Genomic DNA, 26,638 nt, shown 5'->3' with positions numbered 1-26,638 from the left:
TTTAGTGTTTGTTAGGCCAGAATTAATATAATAATTTCACAATAACTTATTATTTTAGGGCAAATGATTATGAATCCAACTTTGTAATAAAAATTGTATTCACCATGGAATAAGGTACTGCAGAGACAATGGAGGTAAGTGTACAAAATCTTCCAAAAATAAAGATATAAAATAGTACCATAGGAAAGCTTAGGGATATAGTGATATCTTTTGGTGAATTGAAGAGATTAAATGAAGCACTTCAATCCCTAAACCCCAGGATTCTGGGATGAAAAGCACAGGAAACCACATTGTATTGTGGTATAGAAGTCAGATTTAGGAGTCATGAGACCATGGTATGTATTTTTATGTCTTTTTTAGTCATTTCAGTTTATAATAACAAACGGCCTACACCAAGGCTTTTTATCAATAACGTAACAGTAGTTATAAAGCAGGATTAATCTACACAATCTTAGTTGTTTTTTTTTTAAACAAACTAATTTTTAAAGGGACAGTACATGACTAGATATAGATGCTTGGGTATGTCCTACTAAGTAAGGCATTCTTAACTTGAGATCCATGTGCTTTTAAACAAATCAAAATTTGGAGCAGGTAAGTGGCAATAATAGATAGAGCACTGGTTCTGGAGTCAGGAAGACCTGAATTCAAATGCAGCTTCAGACAACTGACATTTACTAGCTGTATGACTCTGATTGCCTCATGCACTTGCCCCTCCCCACCAAAATCAAAATTTCATAATATATTTCAATATAATATCGTTTCCTTTTTAATCTTGTGAAATTTACTTTAGGTATTTAAATACTTATCACGAGAATTCCTCCATAAGTTGTTTCACTGCCAAAAGTATCCATTACACAAAAAAGTTAAGAATCCTTATTTTTTGTGCAATCCAATGAAACTTAAGTAGGCCATTAATTCCGAATTGTAGGGCATGTTTCAAAAGATAAATTCATAACCCCAAGTAATTCATATAAGAATTCTAGTGATTTCTATGGCTACTACCCTTTAGTTGACCAGAGATCCAAAACAGGTCAAGGTACTTTAGGCTGAAAAGGTAAATGACAGATAAGCCTGAATTCAGAGCCCTTTGAGTCTTTGGTTTGTGTAATCAAGAAGACTGGAGTTTATCCAACAAGAGGTTTTGTTATAGATAAGCTAACTTCCTTACATATACTTCAGTAATCTTAAGCAGACATATATTATATGCAGAAATTCTCTCTCTCCTTAATGGAAAATAATACATACTTTTTAGATAAATTTTTAGAACTATTAGAAAATAAATTTTTAAAAAATCCTCAAGTTAAAAAAGGAGGGAAGAGAAAAAGAAACAAAATAAAAGAATACAATTTATTTTAAGTTAGGTCCTCTAATCTGCTTGGGGTATTGACATGAATTTTGTATGACTTAATCATGAGAGTGCTTAAGAGTCCATCTAAAGAACACTTATGTACTTATGAATTGAGTGTGCTGTCAAATAACAGTCCACAATTTTTTTAAGATTCTAAAAGAAATAAAAAATGAAAGTTCTCTTCAATAATAGGCTAGGTACTACTAAAAGATTTCTTTGTAAAAAAAGAGTGCATATTTAATTATAACAAAACACATGTTGTTAATTTATAGTATTGATGATTTGAAGTAAACACAGAAAGTACCTAAAACTAAAAGCCTTTCCTAATCAAACTTCAGTGGGATCTTTTCACATGACTTTGGACCTTGATTGGAACCAGAGATTTTTGTCATGTGCTTTAAATATAACTAGGTAACATATTTGTTCTTTGTACTCCTCCCTAAAGTGAACTACTCCCTGTATATTAAAATATTTCCCCCTTTTTACTATGTCCTCTCTTTTGTTGAAATTGAAGTCATTTGTACATCATAGTTAGACATATTGTGAATGATTTCAGTAATGATTCTTTCAGAGGCAGATTCAGAACTTGAATTTTATCAGCTCAGTAGTATAACTCATTAAAGGTTAACATTAAATTTTAATGAATAAATTGATTTGTGGTTCATACAAAACCCACTACTCATCTGAATATAGAACAAGTGGTGAGCAAACTCACATTATCCCTTAGTTGTTTTTTTTTAATATCAATCTTAAAATCCTAGAAAATGGGATCAGCTGAGTGAAATGAGCAAGACTATTGGGTTAAGTGTTAGAGAGACAAAGAAAGGCAAAAACAGACACTTCATATTGGGAGTATACATTCTCATGAGGGAGACAACATGTAAATGACTGTGGTGTTTAACATACAGAATAGATAGAAAAAGGCATTCTGAGAAGAAAAGCCTTCTAATAGCTGAGCGTGACCAGATGAGACCAAAGGATCATTATATACTTCAACAACAATACTATATGATGATCAATTCTGATGGACGTGGCCCTCTCCAACAATGAGATGAACCAAATCAGTTCCAATAGAACAGTAATGAACTGAACCAGCTACACCCAGTGAAAGAACTCTGGGAGATGACTATGAACCTCTACATAGAATTTCCAATCCCTCTATTTGTGTCCGCCTGCATTTTTGATTTCCTTCACAAACTAATTGTACACTATTTCAAAGCCTGATTATTTTTGTACACAAAACAACTGTTTGGTTATGTATACAGATATTGTATTTAATTTATACTTTAACATATTTAACATGTATTGGTCAACCTGCCATCTGGGGGAGAAGGTGGGGGCAACAAGGGGGAAAATTGGAACAAAAGGTTTGGCAATTGTCAATGCTGTAAAATTACCCATGCATATATCTGGTAAATAAAAACTATAATTAATTTAAAAAAAAAAAGAAAAAAGAAAATGGGATCATATGAGGGAGGATTCCCACCAAAAAATATACTAAATATAAGAGGCTCTAAAAGCCAATCTATTCAGGTTCCAAGGCAATTTTCCCCCCAAATACATAAGTCTGACCATATCACCCCACTGCTCAGTAAGCTTCAGTTATTTTCAGGATCAAATATAAGCTCCTATGTTGGACACTCAAAGCTCGTCAACAGAATACCTTTCTAATCTTACACTTTACTCCCCTTAGTATATTCCATGATAGGTCTACTGTCTACTCACAAATTCTTTAACATGAGTTTGTATCTTTCATCTGTGTACCTTTGCATTGGATATCCCCAAGTTTGGAATGCTCTGCACCATCACTTCTGACTTTCAATTTCTCTCACTTTTTCAAGATGACCTTAAATCTTACCTTTGGTAAATGGTCTCACCTGGTCACACTCAGCTATTAGAGGACTTTTCTTCTCAGAATGCCTTTTTCTATCTATTCTGTTTGTTAAACACCACAGTTATTTACATGTTGTCTCCCTCATGAGAATGTATACTCCCAAAATGAAGTGTCTGTTTTTGCCTTTCCTTGTCTCCCCAACACTTAACCCAATAGTCAGCAGATAGTAAGTGCCTGACACAGGTTTGTTGATTGACTGAGGAAGAAATTATTCTGAGTTATACTAGTCTGGAAATAGAGCTGGAGAAAGGTGTCCAGTGACTGAGGAGATGAAATAAATTTGTGGTTATTTAACCACTTTCTAAAATAAACTTTTGTAGAGAAGAAAAAGACCTAAATAAGCCATCAGAACTGAGAGTTGGTTCCTATTTGTGGTGTTTTCCTGTATTAGAATATAAGGTCCTTGAAAGGAAGGATTAGCTTTACTTTTGTTTTTATATTCTTAATGATAAATATATAGTTTGCCACACAGTAATCATTTAATAATTTTTTTAATTTAATCCACAATTTAAGTGGAGACTGATAAAAGCTGGTTGGAAAAGCAATGTTTTGCTTTCTCACAGCACTTGTTTCAAGTAAGTTATTTAACTCTAACCATCCTTCCTAAGCCCCAATTTTTACTTCTTTCTCTACTTACCCAAATGCAAAAATACAAGACAACAAACTCCAAAGCACTTTGTTCATTTCACTTTCCTTTGGGTATTTAAAAAGAATCTTCTTGATGTAATATTCTCTCTCCTCTTAGAATTCAGAACTAAGAAGGGGGTATCTTTTGTAGTTACATGCAGTTTCTATCATTTAAATACTATTTCAAGATAAATAGCTTCAATAGATTTTTGTCCACTAATCAAGTGGGTTCATGCATTTTACCCAAGTGTAGCTACTGGGGAGGCCATGGGAGATTTTATCCATAATGTCTTATAGCATGCAGTTTTACTACCATTTTATGCAATTTCAACATTTCCTTAATGCCTTACTAACATTTATTTTCAAGTGCACTAGGTATGTGTGTATGAGTATGTGATTTGTAGAAAATTAGTTTAAAATCTGCAACTTATGGAATATGGCAGCTTCTCTATTTCAAAGTTAGTGGTAGGGAAGGTTAAAGTTTTTATAAAACCATAGAACCACAGAGCTTTAAGTTTGTATACAATATTTAAGATTGTTAGGTAAAACCCCTTAAATTTGTGGATCCTAAGTTAATTTGGAATTGCAATAAATTTCAGTAAAAATTACTTTCATAAATCCATCATCATCAGAGCTAACACAGAGTACTCTAAGGTTTGAAAATCAGTTTTATATCTAATGTCACTTTAGATCTCCATAGCACTCTTATGACATAGGTCCTAAAACTATTGTTAGCCAAAATGCTTAGGCAAGGTCACTGAAGCTAAGAAAGATTTAAATGTCTTGAGATACAAACAAAAACAAAAACCAGGGATCCAGGAAATTCTGCAGCAAAACAGAGTAAATTAAGTCTATTTTCACTGAGAAATGATTTCCCATATGAGCCTTTTAAATTTCTTATTCACTATTTTAGAGCAGAGATTTTTAACTTGGAGTCTTCAGATCTTTATGAGATAAATGGATCAATTTCAGAGAAGTCTGTGAACTTGGTTGTGAATAAAATTGTATCTTTTATTTTCACTAACATCTAACTGAAATTTCCTTCAATTATGAATGTAAGGAACTTACATTATTCTGAGAGTAGTTCACAGGCTTTACCAGATTGCTGATGGAGTCCATGACACACTAAAAGGTTAAGAATTTAATTCAGAGGGAAAATCTTGCTGGCGCTGAAATTCCTTCCCAGACCTGAGCTCTTGGAACACCAGGAATGCATGGAAGGAAATGCTGCCTGAGAAGTTAAGTAAGCCAGGTGACCTCTGGTTTATAAGCCTATGTTTGACTTCTTGGTTCTCTTTTCTCTTTAAATCTATGATCTTAAAACTTGGGGAGAAGTGAGGCTATTTATAAGGCTATTGAAATATGATTCTGAAAAGATTTCTTAGAATCTTAATAAGCACAAAAGCTTCATAAGATATGACATTTTAAACATGGATTGATTTCCAGCCTTTTAAGTTCATTTGGCTCTCTCTTCAAACTATCAGTATGACTTCAAGAAATTTATGTATGTGTAAAATCTCACACTAGGAAAGAAAAAGAAAATCAGGTTTGCCTGAACAAGAGTGTAAGATATCTTTTCTAGGAGAAGGTGTTAGGTTTGAAGAGAAGAACAGAAGGATATGGGCCTTTTTAAAACTGGAAATGATGTCCATTTGAGACAAAGTAAGTATTAACTGATGTAGCCACACCTGGTCCTAACGTAGGAAGGATGCTAAAAGTACATTCTAGGTGGAACAGCCTCTTTGAGCTTTCAAGTTCCTTCTCAGAGTTGGCAAAAATACATCACCATTCCTATTATTTTAAAGGTCTCAAATGTAATGCATGGAACATAATTATAGTTATCAGTTATCATTTCATCTCTTAGCATTCTCCTTCCTAATATGCTTCTGACTCTTCCAGACTTCACCATCAAGACTCAACGGCCTTTTAACTCTGCATCTTGCCTTGGTGTTGAGGGCCTTCTCATCCTGGATCTGCTTTGTTGGCTGCTTTCTCTCCTCTGTGAGTAAATTTCTTCTGGGTCCTCTATTTGAAGAATAGTCCCAGGCTAGCCATCCTTCATTCTCTTCCCAGCTGTGTTTTTCATTCCCCTTGTAAGCTACAGTTCCTCTTTCTCCTGTTCTGTCCTGCTTTTAAAGTCCTTTTAATGTATTTTCTTCCCTCTGTGATTGATTGTAAGCTCCTTGAGGGAAAGAATTAGTGCTTCTCAGCACTAACACATCTTTTAAGAATACTTATTGCTTTGTATTGAGCACAATTGTAGATGACACAAAGACCTTATTTTTTTCTTTCTGCCTTACTTTTGGGTATGAATGAGACTTAAATTTACTTAATGACATGATGAAATCCCAAGTTAGCATGTGTATAACAGCACAGTAAAAGTGAAACTGTTCTAATGGCTTTTAAAATATCATTTGCAGCACTATTTAGTGGATTTGTTTTGGCTGTCTAAACAAAGCTAATTTCTAACCAACAAGAGCATGAAATAAATGTCTAAGAAAGAAAAAATAAAACCACATAAAAAATCTAGGGGCAGAAATTTAAAGATCTCTTATCAAGGATGGCCAGATGGTTCTAGACCAACTATCACTAGGATAATTTTTCCTTCCCATTCCCTTTCCTCTTCCTGGTTCATCCCAGAATGCATTCAGGATTCTTGAATGCTTGAATACCTTGATTGAGATGGAAGTTACCACTCCAGTATCTTCACCAGGGAAAACTACTGCACGATTTTCCAAAGGCAATGAAATTATTCTTTCCTTGGATTCAGTTCTGGATCCAAATGACTTTCTATTTATAGCAGGGAAGGATGATTCTTGTCCTATCCTAGGCAAATCCTGGCAAATAGATTACCTCCAAATTTGAAGTATTATAAGGCCCTTCCATTTGCCATTACAGTAACCTAACCTTCTCGAGACCTTACCCCTTTTCCTTATCTCTCAATCCTTCCAAATCCCCCCCACACTTAGCATTGTAATCTGACCTGCTGAGCTAGCCCAAGGACATGGGAGACTTGAAAAATCCCTAATGAATTGGTACTCTTAGGACTTCTAGGACTTTCTATCTTCCACACCTTCTCTTAGGTGATACAATACTTAATTAGAATATGAGCTCCTTGACACCATTTTTATTAGTTGTATTCCTAGGACTTAGTACATAGTTAAATATGGCATAAAATAAGTGCTTAATAATTTCCCATCCATCCATCAATCCATCTATTACAAGATGAGAAACTCAATAGAATCCACAGTTTACCTTCACACACTGGGCAACATTCTCCAGGCACTTTAACAGGGTTCATGCAGCTTTGTCCACAGGCTGTTGCAACACAATGTGGTTCTCCATTAATACACTGGCAGAATGTGCAGTCATCTTCTCTCCAGCGATCTCCATGTGCTCGGATCTGACCACTAGCAAAGCAGCCAGCAGGATTGTTAAAGGGATACACTGGATCTAAATCAAAGCATGAGTTCTGAGTAAGATCATAGGTAATTCTAAATGAAGTTTGTTTGTATCTAGAGATATCTAGAGATAGCGGGTTTTTTGGTTTTTGTTTTTTTGGTTTTTTTTAGGAAATAAAATCTTGTCAATTGGAGGGCTTTTCCAACTGTGCAGAGCAGAAGTTCAAAACAGTTTGAGACACTTAAAGGTTCCTGTGTGGGCAGTCACTGTGACAAATTCATGTCCACCGATCATAATATAAAACCAAGAGAAAGAGGTCTATGGCACAAAAAACAATGTAGCAAGGTTCTATAGTTTAAAAATTTAGGAAAAACTGGTAGTTGAGCTGTGGATTGGCAAACAGAAATCCAGGGATCCATTTTTAGTTTGTTAGTGATCTTTGAATTGTAGGTTTAGCTCTTTGTACTGCCTCAATTTTACCAACTGTAAAATGGAAATAATAATATATCCCCCCCAACTAACTTATAACTATATTATTATTTCTAAGATTATAAGAAATGTATCTTTCTGATGCTTTTAAGTATACTGGGAAAGGTGCAAGATTACACGAAGAGGCACAATGATCTCTTCCTATGGTGTAATTTATTATACTGCATGCTCAGACATACCATGGGTCAGTGCATGTGCCCTGGAGGAAAATCTGTGAGCCTCAGCTATTTTTCTCCCCATCAGCCGGGCAGCCAAGCAGCAGCCAAGGTTGGGGGACAGAAGTAGCCAAGGACAGTAACTGTAAAAAAAAAATCTTCCTGAGGTTATTTGATGAGCACTTTAGCACTGCATGCAAAATCTCCAAGTACTCTCATCATGAGAGTTCTTGGATCAAGAAGTTAAGGTTTTATTTTCCCTCCTCAGAGAAACTTAAAAACCAGATTAAACTCAGCTACAATCAATTACTTCTATGCTGGGGTTCTGGCAGTTGAGAGTGAGATGTGCCGCTGTGCTGATGAGATCAATGAAAGTGGGAAGGATGGAAGGATGGTCAACTAAAGCCAACAGAGTTTTGCCTTTTGAAAAAAGCTTCACAGAAGGGAGTCAACCCTGAGATGACTTAGGTTTCCTCGATCCCCTTTTAAAAATATTGCATGACATTTCATAAGCATTCAGAGACTAGACTTGAATTTCAGGAAGTGAAACAAAACAGGATCTGAGCCCAGACAATTCATTTGGATTGTTATGCAGGAATTCCTATCTATGTTTTGACACGATCAACCTGTTCGTGATGTTACAGACTGTTATGAAATGAGGGCAGTTTAAAAAAGAAAGAAAGAAAGAAAGAAAGAAAGAAATTGGGAAGTTAAAATTCTGATCGGATGTTTCTATGTCCAGGGATTTGTTTGAACTGAACTATCTTTTTATATTGGACAAAACAATTTTTAACAAGGTAAGACAGAGACTTTTCTTGTTAAGTTGTTTCTGATTCTTTGTGACCCCGTTATGGAGTTTTCTTGGCAAAGATACAAGAATAGTTTACCATTTCCTTTTCCAATGGATTAAGGCAAACTAAGGTTAAGTGACTTGCCTAGCATCACACAGCTAGTGACTATCTAAGGCTAGATTTGAACTCAGGTCTTCTTGATTCCAAAGCCTAGCACTTTATCCACTAAACCACCTAATTGCTTCCAAGACAGACACCTTTACCTGTTGTGAAATGTATTTTTTCTAAGATTGTGAACTTAATTTTTACAGAACAAAGAAACAGCTTTTAATTTTTAGCTTTTTAAAGTTTTTAACATTAAATTCATTTATGCTATGGTTTTAAAAATTGTAAAGGTACTAAGCAAGCAATATGGCATAGGGAAGCAAGAATTGGCTTGGAGTGGGGAACACCTGAGGTCAAGTCCTGGCTCTGGCACAGACTGCTTAGAACTGCAGATATGTCACTTCTCTTCTTAGGGCCCCAAACTCTACACTGGTAAAATAAAGTTCCTCATGAGGGATGCCCTACACTCACGAAATCACATGTCTGGAGAATGATTTTATATTGAGATACATCTATATTTTGCATTTCCATTTACACAAACATAGACACACAACACATATACAAGATGTATACAGGATAAGAAGAGGAGGAAATAATTCTCTCTCTTATACACATACACCTGACATATATACAAAATGAACATAGGATCAGAAGAGATGGAGATAATTCTTTCTCTTCACATATACACACACACACACACACAATAGATATTGGATACAAAGGATCAAATATGTATGTTTCTATATATAGGTGTGTATTGTAGGATATAGCCTCTCACTGCAGGCAGTGAGACAAGAATACAAAACAGCTGTTTTCGCTCCAAATTTGGTATTTATAATTTCAGGGTTTTAAGATTCTTCATCTTTGGGGAATAGGAGCACAGTGTAGTACAAAAGAAAAAATACAAGATATTTTGCTTCCAATCCTGGATCTATCACTCCCTGGTTTTCTTTAAAACTGAACATATCTTTAAAGGGGGACTGATTTTAAAGTGTGTTTCTGATCTAAAATTCTCTCTATGAATTTCAGTGGTAGGTGATATGGGGATTTGGTGGGAGAGGAATAGAAACAAGCTCAAGCCCAAATTTGCCTCTTTGCTCTTGATTCTGCTCTCTGGATTAAAAATAATTGATAGGATTATGCTACCGTGATAGTTCTCTTAGAATTGTTATTGTTATTTCAGTTGTGTCTGCCTCTCTGTGATTCCATTTGGGAATCTCTTGGCAGAGATACTGGAATGATTTACCATTTCCTTTTCCAGATTATTTTCCAGATGGAAAAACTGAGGCAAACAAGGGTAAATGATTTCCCCTAGGTCACTCAACTAGTACATGTTAGAAGATCACATCTGAATTCAGGTCTTCCTGACTCTAAGCTTGGTACTCTGCTCTGAGTAATATTGTCGTTCCCCTCTACTGCCAAAATGGGATGTGTACAGGGGATTAGATAAGAGGTTAAGAGATGGAGAAATAGAGCAAAATATAAAAGGAAGTGAGTCTTCTTCCTGGAAGTGAGATGGCAGATTAGATAAATGGTTGGGCTTACAAGCAAGACCTGAATTCAGATCTATCTTCAGATACTAGTCGTGTTTCCCTAGGCAAGCCAACTGCCTTCTGTTTCTGTTTTTTCATTTGTAAAATGGGGATAAAGGCACCTACCTCTCAGCATTGTTGTTAGAATAAAATAGATAATATTTACAAAGTGCTTAGCACAGTTTCTAGCCTATGGTTGGTACTTTATAAATGTGCATTCCCTTCCTCCTTTCCTTCAGTACTTTCAGAAATCTGGATAAGAGTCAGGTGAGAATTACAATCATGGCATTCTTAGCTAGGTTTTGGAATTATTCAAAACGCTTCACCTTTCTGTATATGCTGAGCAGATTTTATTAGTCCTCTATTTTTATTAGAGAAATTACCTTCACAAACAGGACAGCATTCTCCTTCTGGCTCATAGTATCTATCACAGTTCAGCTCTCCACACTGAGCAGAGAAACAAATAGAAACACCTCCCTGGCATCTGCAGAATTGACAATTGTCCATTCGAAACATGTCTCCATCATAATATTCCACATTGTTAAAAACGCAAGCTGGTTTCGTTTCTAGGAAATAAATTTAAAAAAAAAAAGGTCTTTCAAAGGAAATGTGGCATAAGATATTTTCAAATAGCTTTTTGATATTTGTATGGGAGTACTTTGATCAAAAATGAATATAATCAAGGAAGTGTTTTATTAAATGAAAAAAAAACGCAACTAAGTTCTAAAACTTATTTAGCAAAGTTTTCAATGATTTTTGTTAATCAAGGAAAGAGGCCTTTTTCCCTGAATTCTCCTGACATTCCTGTTAAAATAACCAAAATAATTATTTCTGTTAATTTCTTCTTTTAGTCATAAATAAATTGTTTTGGCCTTTCTAATTTTTCTTGTGACTGTCTATTTTTCCATCCCCATATCTATCTTCTCTCCTATATTATTCGGTCTTCAGCTCTCTTTTAAAAAATAGCATTAAAGAATCATAAAAATCTTAAGGGTTGATAAGGACCTCAGAGGCCAGGTTTGACTAAATACCCCTGCTCTCCAGTATGACATTCCTAACAAACAGTCCTATCCAGATTTCATAAGAAGACATCCAAACAATGGGCATCTCGGTGCATTTTCTTCAACTTAACACTGTGAGGAAATTTTTCCTTCTATGAAATTGACAATTGCTCTAAGATCCAGTTTCCATCCACAAGATCTCCTTTTGCCTTCTGTGGCCAAGCAAAACAAGCCTGATCATTCTTCTGCATAAAGCCTTTCTAATACTTGAAGACACATCCCTATTCATGGGAAGTCTTCCCCTTTCCAGGTTAAATAGCTTTAGTCCCTTGTACCAATGGTCTTGAAAGCCTTTATCACTGGATTTGTCCTTCTCTGAACATGGTCCACGTTCTGACAATACTTGTCTCATTAAGGCTCAGAACTGAACACAGTAGAAATGAATTCTGATAGTAGCACTTGTATTCAGAACTGTAATTTCAGTATAAGTTTCTTTCTCTAAATTTAGAGCTCTTTTGTAGATTCTATTTAAACAAATTACTTCAAATGATGAAGAGAGCAAGGTCCTTTTGTTGAATGTTCTTTGTTCACTAACATGGTCTTAGGAAGTCTCTGCATTATGCTCTACAATCAATTCAGTTTCCCTTCAAAGTTCCACAGAAACTCCAATCTACTACAAATATCACTTAAAACTACTATGTATCTGCATAACAACTTGACTTTCAAAGTATTTTCTTGTCTAAAATAACATCTGAGATAGAACTGAAGGAAACATCTCCCCTTTAAAAGGTTTTTAATTTATTTTTATTTCCTAATGACTTATTAGAAGGAAAAAATGAGACGAAAGGGTAGTAGTACTTTGGAAAGGCCTGAAATAGTAAACGGAGCAAAAATATTTTTTTGGCTTGTTGGTCACTTGTCAATTTGTTGGGCTTTATCTTGTTAAAGGTTATGGATTTGGGTCAAGATGTTTCGTCCTTTTGTATGGTGATTTAAGTTGATGGTTACTAATTTTATAATAAAAAGTTTATCTTTTCAAATCATTTTCTTAATATCTTAAATTTTTTCTTCTTCTTTTTTTTTTTTTTTACTGATGAAGTGATCAGTAGGCTACAAGTCCTAAGGTTTAGAAACCAATGTGTTTTGATAATTCATGTTTGCATTTTTTATCAGAAATCATCATTTTTCTAACAAAATTTTGTTTAAATTGTGTTCAATTTGCAACTTGCAAAAAGAAATCTCAAAATGCAATTTAAAAATTATTTTTACAGTTATATAAATCAAGCAACATCAACCACTTGACTTTTTGACCAAATTGACTTTATCATACATGTGAACAATAATATTCTTGATAAGTGATTTAAAAGGTAGGAGAAGAATCTTGGTTATTAATGTAAAGATGTTCTAAGGATAGTAGGAATTATAATAGATATATATATGAGATAGTTTTTTCTGCCTAGAGTATAAGTAACCCAAGAAAAAAATAGTGGAAATATATTTGCAAGAGGATCAAACAATGTTAGTCTAAAAAAAATCCACAAACAAATCCACGAAAAATCACACTAAATTATGAAATATGGTGGCAGGTTATATTTAAGACTGTTGTTCTAGTTCAGAGCATAGTGGTTAACTTAAGTCTTTGAGAAACAAATATTAATTACTTCATTGATTACTATGATTGAAGAGGCAAGCTTTTAGCACAGTACTATGACTATATTTAGCTCTAAGAGAAAGGTCTAAATGGACCAGTAAGATAAGGTGTTAAAAGAAAGCTGTGAACGACAAGATTTGTACCTAATAATGCATTGCACTGTAAAAGTGTCTTCTCAGTAATTTAGCATGTGTTTTCCACCACTTAAGTAAACTATATACTACTCCATAAGAACTACGACTTGTGTTTTATTACTTCTGCATTTCATGGCTCCTAGATGCAAGACTTTATACAAAGGACTTAATAAACATTCCTAACTGACAAAGTATACAGATCAATGGATGCTGAGTTTGATGGATAGTAAAGAACTTTAGTTCAATTTAAGTCTACCCAATTAAAAAGACATTTGTTAAATGTCAACTAAGTGCAAAGCATTTTGCAAGGTATGGGGGAATTTCAAACCACAGATTTAATCCTGTGGTATTAATGATTCCATTTGTTCTAAAAATATCTAAAGCATAGAAGTTCATATAGTATTAAGATATATGGAAACGCAAACGAAAAATGATCCCTTTTCTCCCCCCTTTTTGTTCTCTAATTTCTCAGTGGGATATGACTATTAAAGTTGTTTCTGGTTTTGGTTTCATTGGGTGTGAGCTGCAAACCTATTACTTAATGAATGACTGTAAAAAAAAAAGCCATGTGTCTATAGAAAAATTTAATCACTCTAAATTTTAACAATTCCCTCAAAGTCTTTGGCTTGTGAACATCAGGCACAAAATCATCATGGGTACTAGGGAAGGAACACCACTGCAATATTCTGAAGATATATATGATAGGGAATCAGGAAGAAAGGAAATTAACCAGACAGTAAACTAGTAGACATTCAAGTGAATACATAGAATATTTGTTTAATAGTGCCAGAATTCCTGTAGTATAAGAAATGTGTCTGCTGACCCTGGAAACACCACTAAGTGTTGATTTATGAATATTATGCACACAGTAGACTCAAGAGATGTTTGGTTTTTAAATGATGATGAAGTATTTTGAGTGTAGTTTGCATTGACATGGATAAAGTAAGAACAAGGAATTTCTAGCAGGCTGACAGGTATTGTATACTAATATGTGCTAGGGGAAATGTAAAAGGCAGTTGTACATGCAGAATATTTTCACAAATCAGCACAATAAGTGCCCTTATTTCGAAGGTGATGAACCAATAGCATTGTTTTCTTCTAGCTTCATTCATAATTGAATGTCTAACAAATAGAAACAAAGACACACAGGGATAAATGAAATCAATTGAGCCTCTTCCCAGTAAGGATGACATCCTGCAGTACTAAAACAAGAAGCTATTCCAAGGCTTGTTCTATAAAGAAATATATAATTTGCCTTCTTGGTCCCTCTTCCCTTTCTGCTCCTCATCTTCATAAAGAAGGAAAAGAGTTTTACAAGAATATAAATAGTATGCACTTATATGTAATCATAGTTATATACAATTTTATAAAACAAATTTGCCTCTATTTAATTTATGTGTACCTATGTGGACTATGAAATATATATTTGGATGGCTCCTCTCAGACCTACCCAAGTCAACCATACTTTCATTTTTCACCAGACTGCACTCCAGATTCTCTATTATACCTCAAAAACTTCCACATTCTCAAGATCACTCCAGCCCATCTTAGAAATACTCTCCAACATAATCCCTTCTAGAAACTCCATCAAAGAAGGATCAGGCCAGGACCAACCAGTTTCATTTTTAAAACTGTTTGAGGGACTTCACCATTTTTCACTGTCTATTACCTTCATCTCTTCCCACACCCCTTAAGCTCCCTTTTAAGTGTTGGGTTTCCCTGATGGAGAGTAAGGGCTATCTTTCTTTCTGCCTTGTCTATTCCCAGCATTTAGCACTGTGCCAGTCACATAGTAAACATTTAATAAATATTTATTGATTGATTTGTAGATATATACATGCATACATACATACATGTATATATAGTTTCTTTTTTTTTTCCTAGATGATACTTCCATACCTCACTTTACTTCAGAGCAACTTATGGAACCATAAGATTCTGAGTAATCTATCTTATTTAAGTATCCCAAGTAGGATCATGATAAAACATTAATTCAATTGATATAGCACTTAAAGGATTATAAAGTGAAATCCAGATATTATCTCATTTGAATTTCTCAATGACAGGATAAGGCTGAAAACCATCAAGAATTATTTCCTATCAAAATAATGGAAACAAGAGAGAAATAACAGGAATAGAACTTGCAACTAAAAGCTCTACTAAATCCTATTATTAGAGTCAAATGTTAAAGCCTAGGAAAATAGGTATGATCAGAAGTTCAAGGTTGCACATGTTACATTAGGTTGAACAAACCCTGATGAGAAAATACAAGTTTCTAGAGGAAAGGAAGAAAATGAAGGAAAGCCATTTCTTTTCTTAAACTAGTAAGAGCATGAATAAGCTTTGTTGCTACACGTAATTTATTAAGTAATGGGATTTTTAGATTCAAAGACATGATTTTGATAGACTGTTATATAAGAGAGAAAACCAGGAAAAGTTGGGGAGAAAGGATGGGGAGACTTTATGACTTGGACTTTATAACTTAGAAGAAAACATTAATCTAAAAAGAAATCTAACTTTAGAAGTGCCATAGAATGGCAATTCCATGAGGGCACACATTTTTCCATTCTTGTCTCTGTATTTCTAGAATTGGTAGAGTGCTTGGCACACAACAGGTGCTGAATAAATGCCTGCTGAATGAGATTAAATGGAGTTAAGTAACCATTTATGAAAAATGACACGAATTATTTATTATGATCTAGTATGTTTACATGAATATCAAAAAGAAAGCAATGAGTAAAAAGTCCAGGGTCCAACCCTTCTCCTTGTCCCCCCTCAGCTTTATCCTACTGCCTAATGGTAATTATAAGGCCTTTAAGGAAGAGGTAATGTCTATACTTCCCTAACTCTTCTAGTTCAGAAGTATCAAATACAAGGCCCCTTCCTCAATGTCATAAAAGGCTAAATATAATTGGAAAATATTTGATAAAATAAATATACAATGGAACACAATAGATAATGTTAATATGTGTTTTCTAAGTAAACATGTAGCCTACAACTATTTTTATGTTCAGCTTAATGGTCTCTGTAAGTGGGCAGTAGAGAGGCATACAGAGGTCTGAATATCTACAACTTAAAAACAGCTTTGCAATAAGTCACCAGCCAAAACAAAATAAAAACTTGGATGTACATTCTCCCCAATCCAGAAAGCCTCAGGATGGCTATATTTTTATGGCCAATACTGAAAAAAGTTTCTATTACAATTCACACATTTATCCCAATTCTTTCCCATGCCTCTTGTATAAAAAGGTATAATTGGTTTAAATGTTAACAGACAATGCTGCCTAAAATTAATTTATATTTGACATTAACTTATCTGTCTGTTGAGATGTGTTGCAGTTTTGCCTCCTCACATATAAGAGGTAAATCAAGTCAAATCAAGACATTTATTAAATACTTAATGTGTTTGAGGCATTATGAAACAGCATAATAGAGGGACAATTTGACCAGAAAGAAGATTAGGGTTCAAATCCTACCTCTTACACAGTACTAGCTATGTAATTTGGGGGATCACTTGATGGGGAAAATCACTTTCTGAGTCAAAAGTAACTCTCAAAAAATACAATTTTCAGATTAGCTGGTGATTTGCATCTATGGATGGGAGTTTTCAAAACAAAAAATGATGAAATTACAAACAAAACAAGACAAAATCCCCTAAATCCAATAAATGTCATTTCCAAACCTTGGATCTTGACCCTCAGACAGACTTTCAGACACCATTTCCCCCCAGAAAACATGAGAGAAAGGGATAGCTAATTTTTAAGGAATCCTGCATGTATGGCAGTAGTAGATAGCACTGAACTTAGAAATTATGAGGATCTGAATTCAATTTCTGCTTTGTATACTAGAAGTGTGATATAGGCAAGTCACTTAAGATTTCTGAGCCTCAATTTCATAATTTTAAAATAAGGGATTTGGATTAGATGACTTCCAAGAACCCTTCTAACTCTAAATCTGTGATCCTAAGAATTATCTTCCTGTCTCCCCACATTTCACTGGGAGGAATACTATAGGGAAAAATGCCCTCCTTACACTGCAGCAACTCAAATTACACCAAACCCATGTTTTTCTGATTCAAGTGTCTGAGGCTCTAGTTCTATTCTTATTTGTAACATTATGCACTGACAATAATGGGAATTATAATGCATATTTAAATGAAGGGAAAAAATATGGTCAAAAATTCCAAGACATTTTTTTCCTTTTTCTGTGAAACTGAAATTTTAAAACAGCAGAGAATGACTGCAATATGTCATCATATTTTACATTTCAAAATTTTCCTTTCTGACTGATTTTCCCCTAATTTGCATTATCCTACTGCAATATTTTAACTATATCCTCCTCCTAATTTATTAACAGTGACCTGGTTTTATAAGGCTGTTTCCTAGTTTTATAAAAAAGTCTAACCTAGACAGGTTTAATCCTCCCATCTCCTCTCACACACACCAAAAAAATCATAGTAGTCTCCATGAACAATATAAACTCCACATACCATTAACACATTCAAAGACATCACAGCATTTTCCAGGAGTTCCGTCTCCACGTGAGACTATGCGGGGGATGGATCCCACCTCACACATAGGGAAACCACATAAGCCAGAAAGACATTCGCATCTGAAACCAAAGAAAAAGGAGGGGAAATCCCATGAATAAATGAAAACAAAGTTTATTGGGGAACTGCAAGTAGCCATGGTGCTGGATAAATCAGCCCTTATGTCAGCTCTGAGCAGTGACTTCATATTTATCTTGCATTGTGGCGAATAAGATATTCCACATCAGTGGACACAGGTATGTGAGCTTGTTCCATTAAGCACCCATGGGTTTAAAAAAAAAAAGGAAAAGAAAAAAAAACACAATTTTTTAACCATTTTGGTAGGGCATCTTTGGCAAAAATGTACTGAGTTCATCACCAGCTTCTTAAATTGAGTTGTTTCTGAACTTCATTATTTTATTTTTTATTAGTTTATGACTACAAACATGCACTATATGATAATATACTGAGACTTCATAAGTGTGTTGGATATGCTTAGTATGTTTGTCACTACACTGAAAGGCCCTCAATATCTTTGAATTATATGTAGTGCTTTAAAGTTGACAAAATCTTCTACCATCAACCCAATGAGGTAAATAGTGAAAGCATTATTATTCCCATCTTGTGGCTAAGAAGACTGAAGCTCAAAGTTAAGTGACTTGCCCAGAGAAGCACACATATAATTAAGGTCAGAGCTAAGATTTCAATCGGCTCTCCTGACGCCAATCTAATGTTCCCTTATGCCACATTGCTTACCTTCTATCCATTCCCTTGCCATTGCCAATGCACCTGCTTTTTCTAACTTTAAAATCTTTTTGGAAAAATCACAAAACTAAGATTTTTCAACATTATGTCTTACGTAATAGTAATCAAACTTCTTAGTGAAAAGCTAGGGAGCTGTCCTAAGGATAAAATATACAAACTTCATGGGTTATATAACTATTTTGACTGCCTAGGGGTTTTCAGTTATTTTTGTTTACTTCTAATTTCTCATCTACTTTCTGGATAGTTAAAATCTAAATAATCTCAATTCAAGTTCTTCACTTTATCAGCCTATAGATAAATATGATGATATTACATGATAATATCTACATATTATGTATATATGTATATATATACACACACACATATATTATATTATATATACACACATACATATGGATGTTTAAAGATCTGAGGTCTAACCTAGCATTCTTTTTGGTTCTTGTTCTTAACTCCTGACTTGTAGCCAAACATTAATTAAGCATATAAAAAAATCAACGAGTATTCAAAAAGTTAGTAAACAAAGAAAAAGTATATTTCCTTACATAATATCTCAAGCACCTAAACCCAGACTATAGCATGGGAAAATTTTCAATTTAAGGAAGCCTGCTACCTCCCAAGGTGGCACTGGGAATAGCTTTTACAATAAACCTAGATTTCTATCCATTGGTCTCATTTTTGCTCTCTTGGCTAAAAAGAACAAGTTTAATCCCTCTTCTACATGACAGTCCTTCAAATACTTGAAGGCAGGAAATGTACTTGACTGTATTTGACTTTTAGACTAGATGTAAAAATTCCTTTATTATACTGGGCACATTGTCTCTTCACTAATATTTAAAGTTTTTTATATTTTTCAATGGACATTCTCAGATTCTCTACATAAAGGGCAAATTATCAAACAGTACCAATCAATTTAACAGAAAATTTGATTAAAAAGATCAAAGGTTCCTAGAACTTTTAAGTAGCAGGGTTCACCTAGTTCTACCTATATTGGAAAAACAACAAGAACTACACAACCTATCCAAGCTTTTGTCTGAAGACTTGTCTTCAGTGAGGGAGAAGCCCATATTTTCTTTGGACAGCTCAAATTCCTAGGGCCTTTCCCCTCAAATCAAGCCCAAAGCCTCTTCAGAAGCTACTATGATGCATTGTCCCTAGCGTTTCCTGTTGGTGCCAAGTTCCACAAGATATGCTTTCAAAAACCTGAGGATGACTCTCAGGTCTCTTTAAATTTTGCTTTCTTTATGTTAAATATTCCAGTTCCTTTAATCATTCTATGGCATGAACTTGAAGCTCTTCTCCATCCTAGTTACTCTCCTTTGGGCCTTCTCCACCTCCTCAACATCTTTCCTAAAATGTGCCACCAAGAACTGAACACACTGTAGGATGGAATACATTTGATCTGAACTTACCAAGTCTTGATTGCCATGCCTTTCTGAATGTAGCCTAGGAAAGCATTAGCTTCTTTGGCTGCCATATCACAGTTTAATGATATCAAGTTTGTAGTTCATAATGACTCTCAGATCTTTGAGCTGAACTTCTACTAATCTTATAATTGCAAATTTTATTTTGATCCCATTTTTGATGACTATACATTAATTTCTTTACTTTATTCTAGACAGATTCCTTGATTCTGGAAATTTTTAAAAAAATTTAAACCTTGATTCTACAATTTAAAATATAAGCTATTCCTCCTTGCTTTATGTCGTTGGTGGATTTGATAACTTTACATCTATGCTTTTATCCTGGTCACACACAAAAATGTTAAACAGCACAGGGCCAAGAACAAATTCTTGGGAAACTCAATTAGAGATCTCTTTCCAAACTGACATTAACCACTCAGGACTACTCAACCAGTTTTGAACATACAAAACTGTGCAATAATCTACTGCAAATCTCTCCATTCTGTTCATAAGGATAATATGAAAGTCTTTGTCAAATGCTTTGATAAAATCTGGGTAAACTATATTGATGATATTCTCCTGATCTATAGGTCTAGTAACCTTGTAAAAATAAAAGGAAATGAAGTTCATTTGTTATGACCTTTTCTTGATGAAGCTGTACTAGTTCTTCCTGATCAATATTTTCTGTCATATATGTTTAATAATTATCTCATTCATAATTCATTCTAGGTTTTTTTTTTGCCAGGCAGTGAGCCAGTATTTGTCTTTCTCCTGTCTTGCCATACCACATCTGTTTGCCATAATCTTTTAAAGATAGCTCAGCAATTATATTTTCCAGGTTTTTTATTTTTATGATCCAGAGATACATTTCATAAGGATCTGCTAAATTGAACCTATTAACAACAACAACCACCACCAAGAATTATGCTATACTTTAAAGGGTACAGTGCATTTTATATACAGCATCTCATCAAAATCTTGTAACAATCTTGTGATGTGAGGAAGGGTCTATATGTGTCCCCATATTACTGTTGAAGGAACTTATACTCAAAGATTTTAAGTGACTGCCCATGGTCACATAGCTAGTAAAAATCAACATCAGGATCTGAACCCAGATTTGCTTGATTTCAAATTCAGAATCCAGCATAATATACTACCGTAGGGACTATAATAATAATAATTAAAAAGATGTACTTTCTATCCAAAAATCTTGAGTATTAATAATTATAGCAGAATTTATTATCTAAATTTATTATCTTTGAGATAATAAATAAAATAAAGAAATATGAAACAGCATACCAGGAAGGACTTCTAGTCTTTTAATTTTAAATGAGAAGTTGTATTTCATTTTGCCAGAAAAGTCAAGCCACTAATATTGTCATCAGTCAGGTGCTGACCAATCAATATTTCATATTAAAATAATTACATAATGTAATCACATCTGCATCCAGGAGGGAACTGCTTAGGGTATTATTTTTATAAGTTCAGTGAATATTTGAAATCTTAGATGGCTTGATAACCCAACTGCTAGGAATCATCCAAACTTTTCCATCTGTCACTTTGGTGACTATTTTTCAGCTGAGTAGAGAAGTACATATTTTTCTTCTTACCTACTTTCCCATATTTTTTCCCTTTGGAGAATATTTAAATAGCCCCAGATAAGCAAAAAGGTTTGGCTTTTAAAGTCATCTTCATGGCTGATACTCATTCAACAAATATCTACTAAATAATTTCCATGGACAAATGGACTGTGGCAGTTTCATAAAGGCTCAAACAGTTCTCTACTTTAAGAAACTTACCAGGAGATAAAACACTGTTAAACATAATGCTAGGTAAGTAGTGTTAAATATAATGCTAGGTAATACATACAGGTCGTAAAAAAAAACAAAGAAAGGAAGAAAGGGCTATGGGAATTCAGAAGAAAAGCTTGCTCACTTTCAATTGTGTTATCATAGAAGTCTTAGGGATGAGGTGGTTTACAGCTGAAAACTGAAAGATAGGTATGATTTCAGTGAGTAGAGAAGGTGGGAGGACCATTGTAGAAAGAAGGGAGCAGCATGAACTAAATAAGACATATTCAGGAAACATAAATTAGTCTAGTTCACATGGAGTAGAAAGCTAGTAAAGGGGGAAACTAGACTGAAAAGGTAGGCTGGGACTAGCTCATGAAGACCCTTGAATGCTAAGATAGAGTCCGGACTTTATTTGGTGGGCAAAGGGAAGGCACTGAAGAACTCTGAGGGAAGGAATGACAATCAGACTTGTATATCAAGATTAATCTGGTATCAGTGTATTCCTACCCATTAGTGTATACTATGGCAGCCAGATGCATTTTAAACAGTGCCAGATCTAGAGTCAGGAGCAGCTGGGTTCAAATCTAACCTCCCACACTAGTTGGGTATCCCTGGATATTAATTCCCTTTTACCTCAGCTTCCTCATCTATAAAATGAGCTGGGAAAGGATATGCAAACCCCTCCAAGTATCTTTGTCAAGAAAACCCCAAGATGACTAAACAGTAATGATAATAATAATAATAAACAATAAAACCTAGAGTTTATAAATCAGAGATTAGATGTTAATATTTATCTTCATATATTAATTCTGGTCATAGACTGGCAGTTTCTAGAGATCAGATTGGTAACCACATTGAGTCTCGTACTTTTGATCTTCAAAATAAAGTATGTATGAATTTGAATTTAAAAGAATTTGTTGTAGTCAAGGTTACTGGGTAGTGAAAATGTTGCTATCCCACTACCATTTCCATGATCTGACCATGAAAATCTCTCTGAGTTTATCTTCTACTATTTTAGTGGAACACCTGGTAAGTGCTTGTCATGTGCAAAGAACTATGTTTACTGCTAGGGATTTAAAGGCTAACTACCTTGCCTTCCAAAATCAAAAGGTTCCTTACCCTCCACAATGATCTTACATACAAGCCTCCTATTTAGGGCTGAAACAAGAGTCCAACTGATAGAATCACACATTTTAGAATTACAAGTAAACTCCAAGAAATCATCTGGTTTAGCTTTCTGCCTTAAGGCAGGTAACAAATTGTTATTTCTAATTTGCATAAATTAGCCTATTCTTGTGTCTCATAGTAGTGTGGAGGATCATGTCAGTGAAATGTAAACTCTAGCAAATTTTACATCAAGCTAGAAAAGCTTAAAACATAGAACTGATAATGTATTTTATTTCTGAGAGGCTTCTTACTAACGGGTTGCTCACCAATAAATACTTTTTTTTTTTTTTCTCAAAAAAAGATTCTCATAGAATCCAAATAGTGACATCTGAAAGAGTTGTAATCTGTATATTGGAAGGAATACTGACATCAATCCTAGAAAATAATGAGGTTTATAAATCAGAACATTGATCATTCCTCTAAAATCTGCCAATACCGAAGGTAGGGAATTCTATATAGCATGTGAAATGTCAAGATAAAAATAAATTATATTTTAGTCTGCTTACAGTATTTCTCAAAAAAACCAAACAAACAAACAATGAGGACTTGCTGGATCTGTAATCTCAATGTGGTTACTACTCAGCATTGATAAAATTCACAATCCATTCACACTTTCTCATTCTTCAAGATTTCTATTAACATACTTCCAAAAACCCTCCATAGAAAATGTGCCCTGAAACACTTCTGTTATCAATTTCAATATTTCTTAGATACTAGAGGGAAAAAAAGAATACATGACACACCCATTGATTTTCAAGATATAAAAAACCTTGAAAATATTTTGTGCTACCTCTTGCTTTTAAATGATTGTTGGTAATATGCTGTATTCTACTTACAGCCAGTTTTTCCATTTTTACTTTGGGTCATTTGCAATATAGATTCTTCTGTGATCATGGTGTTCAACAAATCATAGCCACATGGTGTCACTGGGAGAATATGGGTTTTTATAAAGATCTACATGTATCACAAGAAGCAGCTTGGGAACATGAAGGTACTAAAAGATTTCTCAAATGTAATACAATCAAATTCTTTTAACTTTCCTTTTCTTCAGTGCCAAGTCTAACTTCCTGTCTTTTTTAAGTGACAGTATAAAATACATAATAAGCTCGTCCATTTATAGCCGCATGACATAATCAAGGCCAATGATGCCAAACTCAAAAAGAAATGAATACTTGAGGTATATAAGCATACAGAGAATTTCACCTTTTGTAGGTCCTTCATGGTAAAGAGAAAACATTTGGTGAAGATACGTTTGTTTTATGTTTTCCTTGATATTGAAATCCAAATATCATTAAATAATATTATCTCTGTGGTTGTACTTATAAAAGATCTTCAATAATATTAAAAGGAAATCCTCAATTGGAGAGAGCCTGTAAAGCTGCATATTGTTTTGAGCTTAAGTGCTTTTTAAAAATTAATAAGTAATAAACAGAAGTGTTTTAAAATTCTTAATAATTTTCAGTCATCTGTTTGACCATAAATATGTAGTGTATTGTAGAGATACACCTACAAAAGCCATCTTATTCTTTTCAAATATTTTTATCAAGGAAACATTTGATCATAAAATGATCATTTTCATAAAGATATTTTAGAGAAGAGAGATTAGGCAATATGGAGCGGCAATTATTGATATCTTATTAGGTTTTTTTGAGTAACAATAAATAAAGCTTTTTGTCTTTTCTACTTTTTAGAATTTTTATTTGAAAATGTTTTGAAAATTAATCCCTTGGCACCTTTAAAATTATATCTCATGCCAACTTTTAAATACAGGTTTTTCCCCTTCCATTGTTTCTTGGTAATTTATGACATACTGTTCATAATTTTCTATCACATTCCACTATTATACAAATAAACTTGTGTTAAAAATAATACTGCCCTTGACTGCCTTATATTTTCGCTTTGTGGGTGTTTGATAGCAGTTTCTAGATTCTTTTATCATCTCTGTTAAATTGATTAAAATTTTTAAAGTAATATTGATAATCAATTTATTTATTTTTATCTACTTCCCATTTTCATTGGTCAGGATAAAGTATATATAACTTCATACATTATCTTTTCAACTTTATTATAATTCAGGGTTAATTTTTACTTTTACTCTAATCATTGTAACTACACAAGGACAACTCTTTCAGAAACATTATTCTCACATCAGCAATCAATCATTTCATTTATATAAATGTATAGTCAATTTTACTTTTTATGCTCTTCACTGCTTTTGACCCTCTTCTTGATGTGGCTATTCTTAAAGATACTGGGACTATAATCAATCCAATGACACTTCTGAATTGGCAAAAAGATTGTGGACCACTGGGATAGAATCAGGCACAAGTGTGATATGGCCAATATGTTGGTTTCTTTGGTTTAACTATCCTTCTTTCTTACAAGGAAGAGTTCCATGCAGAGGGAGGATAAGTAGAGAAAATGATAATTCCTGAAAAATGAGAGCTTTGTTTTAAAAATTCATTCATATTAAGAGAAACATGAAAAAACTGTTTTCTAATCAATAAAATCTTTGGCCTTTGTCCACTTCTTAACCTCTGAATCCTATTTTTCAAAAATATTTTTTTATTGTCTTTTTCATTGTCCTCATTTTTCTCATTGAAGTCTTTGAATAGCTCAATATCTATATGTAATCTTTCTTTCTTTTCTTTCTATCTATCTATCTATCTATCTATCTATCTATCTATCTATCTATCTATCTATCTTCACACCCCAACATCTCCTAGTTTTATTTTGGAGAATCGTTTCAAGTTCCTTAGAGTTTTTAATTTCATTGTATCATATTTCATTGTATCATCCATTATCAATTTCATTAATACATAAGCTGTAACTATTTTCACAGTAGCAATATTGCCTATATTTATCAGGAGAACAGGTAGGAAAGATGATCAAGTGCTTCTTGTTCCTTTTAAGCACACAATTAAGTGAATTTTATGTATGTCTCTAAATGCTTCTCAAAGAACTGTTGCTATTCTTTTGTTCAGATATAATCTATATACCTTTTTTGGCTTTATTTACATGGATAATGTCATATGGACATTGTTACATTCTTCCAGGAATGATGCATTCTTTAGACAAAGATTTCACAATCACAGGCAATACTTAGAAGATGTGTAATTGTGTCAGTGTGGATTCTCCTTTTACAGACACAGACCATAAACCTTCCACAATTAAATATAAGGTCTTCATGAGTTGATATAGCTAAAATGTCATTATTTTGCATTATAATCTATACTCAATTAAGTGCCTAGAAAGGAACTACCTGTCTGGGGTGCCAAGTGTACTTCACAGTACCAAAAGTGCAATTAATGTTTGTAGGCATTCTAGGGCAGTAGGTAGCACAGTACAGTTTGGAGTTTGAAAGACCCAACTTCAAATCCAGCCTTAGACATTTACTAGCAGTATAACTTTGGGCATAGGACTTATATCTGTATTCCTCAATTTCCTCATCTGTAAAATGAGATAAAGAAGAGAATGGAAAACCACTTCAGTATTTTTTCCAAGTAAACCTTAAAAGTGGTCACAAAGAGTTGGATAAAAATGAAAATGACTACATAGCACTAACAGACATTCTGAAAACTTTAAGATCCTTAGTGCCTTTTATCCTTTTTTTGCTCTTCTATTGCCATACTGTGAAAGTAGAAAGCAACTAGCCCTACAGAACTGATGGCTATTTTGTATTTTGATAGTGTAAAGCGTATTGCACCTAGTATGATAAAACACCTTTTTCTCTGTTCTCTCCACCATGTTGAAACAATAAATTCATTATAACTACATTAAATATAAAATAATACCAAATGTTTGTATCAATTCAATGCCAAAGAGTAGGTAAGGATCAAATATTTCTCTAATAGTA

The 26,638-nt window shown here is 33.9% G+C and overlaps 1 protein-coding gene across 7 annotated transcripts in view; it reads right to left on the bottom strand.

Annotated features, from left to right (window-relative positions):
• Positions 1-26,638, bottom strand: part of CRIM1 (cysteine rich transmembrane BMP regulator 1) — a 227,497-nt gene that overhangs the window by 71,610 nt on the left and 129,249 nt on the right. For 5 of the 7 annotated variants that reach the window (XM_074288169.1, XM_074288171.1, XM_074288172.1 and 2 more), the window contains 3 exons: positions 17,619-17,740; positions 10,727-10,909; positions 7,125-7,322 (listed from right to left, as the gene is read on the bottom strand). In XM_074288169.1, the coding sequence (XP_074144270.1) occupies positions 7,125-7,322; positions 10,727-10,909; positions 17,619-17,740 (503 nt within the window). The remainder of the gene's footprint in view (positions 1-7,124; positions 7,323-10,726; positions 10,910-17,618; positions 17,741-26,638) is intronic. The other 2 variants (XM_074288170.1, XM_074288174.1) reach the window with 2 other exon arrangements.

The sequence above is a fragment of the Sminthopsis crassicaudata genome, chromosome 2 (genome assembly GCF_048593235.1).
Source record: "Sminthopsis crassicaudata isolate SCR6 chromosome 2, ASM4859323v1, whole genome shotgun sequence".
NCBI lineage: Eukaryota > Metazoa > Chordata > Mammalia > Dasyuromorphia > Dasyuridae > Sminthopsis > Sminthopsis crassicaudata.
This window is presented reverse-complemented; position numbering and strand designations above follow the sequence as displayed.